The sequence below is a fragment of the Microchirus variegatus genome, assembly GCF_963457635.1.
Source record: "Microchirus variegatus genome assembly, chromosome: 3".
NCBI classification, from domain to species: domain Eukaryota; kingdom Metazoa; phylum Chordata; class Actinopteri; order Pleuronectiformes; family Soleidae; genus Microchirus; species Microchirus variegatus.
The window spans coordinates 24,632,562-24,642,268 of record NC_139804.1 but is presented as its reverse complement, the minus strand read 5'-3'; the positions used below and the strand labels follow the sequence as shown (position 1 = coordinate 24,642,268).

At 40.3% G+C, this 9,707-nt stretch overlaps 1 protein-coding gene across 1 annotated transcript; it reads right to left on the bottom strand.

The window, feature by feature from the left end:
• Positions 1-274: 274 nt before the first annotated feature.
• On the bottom strand, positions 275-8,555 carry npat (nuclear protein, ataxia-telangiectasia locus; the record flags this gene model as incomplete). Its single annotated transcript, XM_083886910.1, has 18 exons — positions 275-372; positions 879-2,218; positions 2,350-2,443; positions 2,661-2,761; positions 2,935-3,651; positions 3,880-4,347; positions 4,575-4,691; positions 4,815-4,911; positions 5,043-5,124; positions 5,266-5,357; positions 5,835-5,958; positions 6,380-6,455; positions 6,680-6,922; positions 7,078-7,118; positions 7,230-7,302; positions 7,417-7,477; positions 7,572-7,690; positions 8,519-8,555. The coding sequence occupies 18 exons, from the start codon at positions 8,553-8,555 to the stop codon at positions 292-294; spliced, it is 3,963 nt and encodes a 1,320-aa protein (XP_083743036.1). The 3' UTR covers positions 275-291.
• Positions 8,556-9,707: the final 1,152 nt, after the last annotated feature.

Below are 9,707 nucleotides of genomic sequence, written 5' to 3'. Positions count from 1 at the left end.
TTTGTTGCAGTAAACAATGAATGTTAAAACAGAAGTGAACATGAGGACAGTCGGCTCTACAAAGTGCCATGGATGTCCTATAAGAGATGAATATAACAACATTTTATAGAGATCACATACACGGGAAACAATTCGGCTCAATCCAAGTTCCTCATTACATCTTATAAGATCTAGGGCGAGGTTACTAATAGGAACCATAGGCACTGGTTTAACAGATGGCTTGTTCTGTAGGTGGTTGGTGACCTAAGCAGGTAGTGATAGCGTAGTCCTTCCCTGTTGGCATGTCTGGTTTCACTCGTCATAGTGAAGTGAAGACAAGAACTTATCCACATCCAAATCATGTGGAAAGCAATCGACAAGTCTCTTCTTCTCCTGTAGGTTTGATGGAAAAAAACTCAGAATTACTTTACAAAAAGTCAGAACTCTTTCATATTATACTAGTCATGAGGCAGTTTATAACCACTGATACAAAAGGGCAGGTCATCTGATAAAAACTGCTACTTTATGATCAGGAAAGCCACTTTGAAGCTAGGGATGACCACTTGTTCTTGTCCAATATTGATATCAGTAGAGAGAGTGCATACTGTTTCATCTTGAAGATGCTTGGTAGTTTTTGGTATAAAAGGACTACAAATAATACACATAAACCAACATAATACACATATACCAACATGGAGGAATTGAAAAAAATGAGTTTAGTAATACATTTGTTGATTAACAGAAAATGAGTTAAGCATCATTATTTAGACCAATTAATCAGAAATAACTATTTGAAAATACTTAGAGTACCTGAAAACAGAATACTGCTGAAGCAAAAGACAAAAGATAGTTTTAACACCTCAACAGATTGAAATAATCAATGTGCTGTATATACTTACGCGGTCTTTCTTTCTGTTGGGAGATGGTTTTGACTCTTTCTTTGCAGGCTGGCTGTCTGAAGGAGGAGACTGTTTGCGTTTCTTAGAGTTCTTCGAGCTTGAAGGCGACTTTTCTCCTGCTCCCTCCTGACGGAGGCTGTCCTTCAGAGGCGTGCCAGACCTGGCAATGGCAGCACGTGACAGAATCATGAGTGTGTGAGCAGCCATGTTTATGCTGTTTTCACTGCCAGCCTCACTGGCAGGGCTGCAGGTGGGGACATCGGGGGTGTTGGGAAGGATGATTCGCCTGGGAGTCTCCTCTCCATCTTTACCCTTTTGTCTGGAAGGAGTCCTTGAACAGTCAGTGAGCTGCTCCTGGTTGGTGCCAGTACCAGGGGTCCTGGGCAGACTCGGTTCTGGAGTGCCCGCTCCAGGTCCCTTGACAGGTGTGGAAGGAGAATTAAGTCCCTGGATGTCTTGTAGCATCTCAGCTGCCTGTTTGACCAGAGAGCTGGTCTTTGAAGGGGCTTTTGTCATCTTGGACTGAGGACTAGATATAGGCTGAGAAATATCAGGAGGGCTTACATCTCTTGATGTTGGGGATGTAGGAGTTGAATGCTGTTGCGTGCTACCCTTATTTTCATTCTCTTTGTTAGCTGTCACATTTGGCACTTCCTGAGTTTTCTTTTCTGTGCGCCCCTCACAAATAATTTTGGCTGGAGCCTTTTCTGCAGATTCTTCCCTGCTGCTCTCCTCTTTATCATTTTTAGTTCCAGATTTTGGCACTGAATCTGAACACGATGGCTTAGAGCTATGAATATCAGCAGTCTTTGCTTTTGTTTTATCATCACCAAGACTGTGTTTTCTGTCAACAGATTTTGAGCGTCTTCTCACTTCTAACTTTTTCGAAGTCTCAGGTTTTGAGGAATCGACAATGCTAATACTTGCACTTTGAGACTCTTTGTTGTTGGTGTTATGAAGCTGTTTGCGAGGGTTCTTTTTAATCATCTCTTTATGCTGCTTCTGTGCAGTCACAAACGTATCTGCCTCCTTCACTAACCCTCCTTTACTCTGCGGATTTGCTGGGCATCTGATGATCGCTATCCTTCTCTTGGGCTTGTTGCCACCCAAGATGGCAGGTTTTGTTCGAGGGCTTGGTCCTATATTATCAGTCTCAGGCTGCTGGACAGTTACTGACGTAGATGTATTTGTACTTAAGGGTGTGGAGGTTTGTGTTGTTTTTGGTGATTGTGGTTGAACATCTGCAGAAGAGTCAAAACATAAAATTCTCCTATGACTCGAGCCCTTTTCTGCATCCTGCTGGCTTGTGTTTTCAGCTGATAGTAGATTTTCCTCTGTGCCTGGAATTTAGCAAAATAAGGTTATAGAGGCAAGTCATCAACATTAAAATGCCAAGCAGAACAATACTTTTTGTTCACTAAAAGTTAAAAAACATTATGTGAGACATAACAGCTCCAAGTTTCCAACTTACCGGCAGTTTTAGACTGCTTGATTGGCACTGTGGATTGTTTGGGTTTAACAGCTTCTGGCTGTTGTACCGACACTGGGTTCGGTATGGCAACAAGCTGTATACGGAGAAGACGAGTGTTATTACTCTGGAAATTACTACATGTACAAAGCCAGTGGGGGGCCCCCTGAGGTGACAATGTTCTTTGTTCCACACAATAAATGTATCAAATCAAGTATAGGATATATTGAAAAAGTCACATTATCACAATCACCCTGCTGAATATTGTAATAATAAAATGACAACTTACAAATTGAAGATAAAAGTTTAGTCACCTGATTAGACACCATCTGGACATTCCCTAGACTATTCTGGCCCATTACAGAAACTGGAAGCATCACAGGCTTAACAGATGACGGTAAAATGAGCGTTGATCCTGCAAAAAGACAATAGTAGACAAACAATTCATCAGGTAAATACATAATGCATGTTGGCTGTAGACTTGGACTAAAGTCTCAGTGATACCTGTGTACATCTTATAAGAAAACAAATATTTTGATTACCTGGTGCCAGTATATTAAATTGATATTCTAGTCAATTGTCTCTTACCACTGGAGTAGCCTTGTGTTGGTGTGATCCCTCCAAACTGACTGGTGGGCAAAGGTTGTGCTGGTGAGACACTAGCAGGCAGTAGCACTTGTCTCGTCGGTGTCTCTGCAGCTGGGGGTTCAGTCACAAGAAAATAGCTGGCAGTGGCTCCTTGAATAACAGGGTTGGTTGTGCTCAGGGGAACTTGAATTATATAGCTTTGCTGGGCCTGTGATGTCCCTGTTAATGGAGATGCCACCAATGCTCCAGTCTTCCTGGTGAGAGGACTAGCAAATACCTCAGAGTTCTGTAAGCCACTTACTGCCTGCGCCACCTCGTCCAAGTTGCCCTTAGGAGTGCTAGGGCAGGGCAGCATGCCAGGGGACTTAGCTGGCGAGGAAAGGTAAATGGTTGGTATCTTATCCCCTGAAATGCTGGATACTGCTTGATTTAAAGCCATGTCATTTGGAGCCTCTTCATCTTGGCTATCGCTGATAATGATCTTCAAAGAAACCATGTTACTGGAATCTGCTGCAGCTTTGCTTGGGGTGCTGAGGTCTGTAGGTGGAGGAGCAGGTGCTACTGCAGCTGGGGCACAGGAGAAGAAGGATGCGGGTGAGACGGGCATGAATGAGGCTGGTGTAAGAGCTGTAGAGGCCGGAGAACATATTTGTGAGCCAGCTGTTGCTGTGAATGGCGTGGTGGTGGAAGCTGGTGGCAATGAGGGCACAGCTGTAACTGTGAAACGTGAAGAAACAGATATGGAGGAACAAGATTCAGCTGTTGCTGTGTGAGCAGATACCTGCGGAGTGTTTCCTTCACCGGCTGATACTGGCATATCAGACAAATCAGGAGTCAGCCTTGGAGTATTGTTCGGTTCAATTTGTAAAAGAGACAACAAAGCAGGCTGACTACTTGGTGCTATTGAGTGGGCTGCAGCAGGCTGATCTGTAGATGCTTGTTTACCTTCATGGTTTTTGTCCACAATAGAGGCTGCTGTTACTACTGGTGCATAAATTGCAGAAGAAGCTCCTGATGAGGGGACTTTGGTTGATTCACAGAGGCTAGTTGTGGTGGATGCGTTGTCCTTTGTGGCAGGCGCAGAAGTGGCCACAAAGTCTAACGGAGGGGGTGGTGTATTCAACGGTTCATCAATGTCCATTGGTGTTACAGAAATACTGTCACTGAAGAGTGAGGTTCCTTCTTTACTGTCTGTGTTCACTGCAGCAGATGGGGCAGCTTGATGCTCCCCTTGACTCACTAACAATCTGGCTGAGCTTCCTTCAATTCTGGATGTTCTGCCACTTGAGGGAATAAATGTTTTCTTTAACAAGGTGGGAGCAGCAGACCTCCTGGTCTTACGATCTTGTCCAACTCTTGTCTTCATAGTCGCTGCAGTTGTTTCAGAAACTGTAGAATCTCTTTGTGTAGTGTCTGAGAACAAACCAGATGGATTACACAGACCTTTTCATAATACAGTTACAAAGCAATACATATTTTATGTCAAAGCTATTTTAAACATAAAACCAACAAACTCATATTTGCGTTATAACTGACCAAATGTCTGCTGTGCTGTCATTCTTGATACCTGTATGTCTGATTTAAGAACGATACTTTGACTGCATACAAACATGTTTGCGTGGAAAAAGGAGGAACAATACCTGGATTATTATTCTGAAGTAGCTCAACTGTTGATGAAGATCCGGCAGCATCACTCTCTTCTGGATTATTGCTGACATCACCATCACCTGGTTCTCCATGAGGGAATTTACCTTTATCTGAAAGACACAAATAAAATGATAACAATTTGTGTTTTTAATTGCTTTTCAATAAACTAATGAGAACAACTGAGTCAGAAGCATTCCAAACAACAAAGAATAAAAAGCATAGGTCATAGTTACTGCAATCAAAGAGGTCAAAGAGGGCCTGAAAAGCTGGGTCAGATTCTGTCTGCTCCAAAATGTCATGGATGGCATCATCACTCATGTGTATCTCCCCCTGCGCCAGAGAATATATGTCAGGAAATAATATGATGACACACAGGGACACATTGCTCAGGAGAAATGTTGAGTAAAACATTTTAAAGAAACTATGCAGTTGTGATAATGGTATTTATAATTCTTAAGCACCTGTAATCCCAGGATTTCATCAATTGATTGATCTGGCTCCACTGTAGCTGAAAGGGGCTTTAAAGTTTGGGGTGTTGGCTCACTGTTGCAACAGATGGAACACATGAGAAAATAGTAAAAACAATGTAACACCATTGTCCGCAGGTGCTGACAAAACAAGTAACCATCACACAAAGTTAATTGATATGCAAGAGGTGATGTCGAATTTAAACACAGCACTTACTTCGCGAGGATTTTGTTGATGTTTTCAGCAAGCTTCTCTTGTAATGACCGGTCTCCCAATATCTTGTCACATGCATTTTGAATCACAAGTTGCTGTGAAGAAAATAAATATTTTTATAAGTCACGAAAAATATGATTAATGGACCTGTACACAAAATTAATGAGCATGCTTGAATAGTATTTAAAAAATACAGGTAATTTGGCCTGAACTGACTGCAGTAAATACACAGATCATTGTATGACTTTCTAAATGTATGACACTGATTGCCAAGTAGGGTCTAGAATCACCATGCGAACTTCAGTCGAAGCAAGAGCATAGAAAACTTAACACTGAATAAATTGTTTGATTTTTAATGAACTTTGCTCCCCATCATGGCTGGATCTGTCGATTTTGTTGCGTCTGTCTAAAGGAAAATATGTGATAACTAAAGTTCATACAGTGCAAAACATGTTCCTTAACAACAATTAATCCACCAGTTTTATTTGTAAATGCTAACCCTGACCATGTATAAACTAATAATATAACCGATTTAAGGAAACCTAACAACCCACACAAAGATTTCTACGTACAGGAAAATTTTCATCAATAACCTCTTCAGGCTGTGGTTCTGCAGTGAGGCTACTGACAGCTGCTGCAGATCTGCCAACGCTACTGGACCCACCCACAGCAGCACTTCTCTTTCTGGGGGTGTCCCTGAAGGCAACAGGAAAGATTATAACATTGGCAGCCAAAATGCACAAAACATAGACAAGACAAAATTGCCACAGTGAAGTCTTACCAATTCACACAAATATTGATTTGCTTTCATGATTTATAGTGGTATCATTCTATTATAAAATGTACTCACCAGCCAGGACATGTGATAATGAGCTTAAAATACAACATGCAAAGACTTTGAGGAAACTAAATGTACTTTGTCCATCATTAAATTATGAATAATATTTTGTAAAATATTAAAATGTCTTCAGGGAAAATGTGAAGTTTGTACTAAAAATGGCAGCATATTTAAGTCAATGTGGATAAGTCAGACAGTCGGGTATTGTTTTCCCACACTCTCCACAAAGAGGATATTTTACAATAAAAATATTTACAAATATAACATATGCGGCCTTACCATTTCCGTCGACCAGGAGACATTGGGCCTGGATTTAGTCGATGCTCTGCCACCACGATATTTACCGGTGAATCTCCTGTAACAAACACGTTATGTATTATTAAATGTTTTGTTACATTTTTTTGTTTAGCATAACCCCCAAAATGATAGATCAAGTAAAGATCCTAAAACTTTGCACACGAGGGAAATACTACCAATCAAACAAATATAAAAACAAAATATACAAACTTGAAAAGAACCACTTTGACTAAAATAAAAGCAGCACAATAAAATATGATCATTGTGTTATGTCATACTGACTTGGGATATTAAGTATTCGGTCTCCGTCAGAGATCTGCTGGTGCGTGACACTGCCAAGGGCTAGTCTGGAGTGCGGAGTTGTGTAGCTCACTGGAGTGGAGTGGCTGATTGTGCTGAAGGAGGTATGTGTGGGGCTGATGCTGGAGATTGTTTCAGAGACCGTGGAGCAGACGACACCACCAGCTGATGCCACTGTCAGGACCCGCTGTCTGGCCATGTTTGCTAATCCCATGCGTGTACGTGCTGCAAGTAACACAAGGTGGATGTCATTTTGTGTATATTGTATTTCTGTTCACATCTAAATAATTAAGTTCTGTATCAAGAGGAGATTTGGTCTGTTGGTTTGTTAAACTTGTGCATATGTAGCTTTACTGAAAAAAAAATATTTAAGCACTTACTTCTCTGATTTGCTGAAAGGGCTGGAGAATTCTGCATTGACCTAAAGGATGATATTAGGGAAGTGATGAAAAGTAAAATTAAACTTTCAACATTGACAGACTGCAAAAAGACAATCTGGTTATTTAAGATAATGAATCTTGTAAATAATTACTTGATTTGGTTGAGTGTCAAATCCAGCTTTTTCCACAGCGAGGTCATCATCACCGGTACCTCAGGGTGAGACTCTGTTAACAAGTGTTAACAACAACATATATTAAAACTGAATGCTGTTACATTAAATCCCTTGTAACAAAAGAGACCACACAGTGCTGATTAAGGCTATAATTTAGTAATCTCACCTTTTGTTTTGGCCGCCACATAGTCATTTAAGATGGTCGTTAGGCCTTTCCCAAAGATAGACTGGCAACAAACAATAAATAAAACATGTAGTTATGAATGAAGAGTTCCCCACATAATTTGTGACAGGATTTAGGATTATAAAATGACTGCTTACAAACACGCAAGCTGGAATAGTCCCATCTTCTGTGGTGTGGTCAGCATACTCCTTCAGGTTGGGGCTCTCATGAATAAAGGTTTGGCTTGTAGCGCAGAGTCCCTCTTCTTGGAGGTATCCTGGAGTAGAACATTCATCAACAGTCAGTAAAACAATGCTCAGTTGCTACCGTAACAAATCTGTAAGGTATGAACAGCCTGTTTACAGTTTATTGTCATTGTTGGCATTTGTATTACATTGTTTAGGCTGATGTTACCAGCAAGTGAATCACAACAACCTAAACAGAATACTACATTTAAATATGAGCCAGACAAGGTCAGGTTTGTTGGCAGTGACTAGATCTTCCACTTGGTAAAAAGAAGTACACACATGTCAACAAACTGTTTAGAGACTGGCTATAAATCCAACATGGTTGTCAGTTGGTTACAATAAGACCAGCTAATTTTATACAGGTCGATGCAGTGTTTCTATCAAGAATTGCTCTAAAGTTTAATAATTGCTTTAATAAATTGTAAACCTATCTGGTATTTATTTTTTCAAAAAATTCTATTCTATTAACAATAACAATAAAAAAAAAAACGTAACAATCACAAATACGTATACAATTAACAAGTTGAAATTATCAATAAATGAATAGTAAATCAAACAACAGATATAACGTGTATAGTCCCAGGGTGTTTTAAATACAACTTCAACTTAAATGAAGAGAGGATTTAACTTTCAACACTACATTAATAACATCGCTAGCAAAATAAAGAGGTTACATAAAAATAAACTATATTTCTCAAATCTTTTACAAAATCTCAAGCACAACACAACATGAGAATGTTGCGTAGATGTACATAGGAAAAATGGGCATTAGTTTAAGTGTGGCTGTTTTATAATTTCCTTGCCATTCTGCAGACTTGCAACACAGAGCTACAGCTTTATTAGACCACCACACTCACCCAAAACAAGCCGAGCGACGTCAGAAGGCAGCAACATGACGGCTGGTTTGTTCAACTAAAACCTCGTAGTTGAAGAATTAGCTACATGTTCACGACGACATGTCCCACAAATCCATCAGAAAGACCTCAAAATAGAGAAATCGTCAGTAATGTTTGTAAGAAAAGGACGTCCTGTCAGACAGCTGCTTACTCAAAAGGCGGGGAACTCAAGCACTTACATCCCGGAAGTATAAAGACAATCTTCTACGTGGACGTTTGGGAGATGTAGTTCAAAACAGTCGTCTAACTCCACTGTATCCCACAGGTTTGCACATTACGTGTTTAGAAATGTAATAGACACAACAATACTTTTTACAGAAGCTCTGACGCGTTAATATTACAGCACACAGCAGAACAACAAAACGTGTGTTTTGGTGTTACAAAATCCAAGCTAACGGAAATCGCCTTGGTCCTGGCTATGACCCGGATATGACGTCCTTCTTCACGTCTGATCCCGGGGCGGGAATTTCCTGTGTGTGTGTGTGTGCATGGTAGCGTGAACGTGCGTGAAATTGTCAGAGGGGATGCAGCACTTCCCCAACACTGAAAAGGCCGTGGTAACCACCGCATCTGTATGTTTGACAGTCCCGTTACTACAGTCAGTGCAGTCATTTAAGGTCAGTGAACCGTATCAGTGAACGAATCAACTTCAGAGCAAATGTGGTTACGTTATGCCACTATACAATGTCGTCTTTCAGAGGCCAGACTGGTGTACAGTACTTTACTAGTAGTGGACTTGTAAACTACAAGTAGTCAAGTAGTATAGTTAGACAGTTAAATAGTTAAAACCAGCATAACGCTTGCAATCAATATTGAGGGGGAAACTAGATAAATACATATACATGTTCTTAGTGTTTCATTGCACTGATTATTTGTTTCTGTCTGCATCAAACAATAACACCTTTGTATCAATTTAACAAACACACGAGTTTATGCATTTTTTTCGTCATTTGCCTGTGTTACTCATCAGTTACCTCTTAAGCACAATATTTACCAGTTGGACTTCTCAGTTGTTTTGCTCATGCTATAACCTGTCAACTAAATGCACATTTGGTGTCATGTGTGTATTTATCATACGGTGAGTTGATAAACAAGTTATTCAATGAAATGGTTCTGCAGCTCTGAAATCTGAATCATAACAGCAACTGAT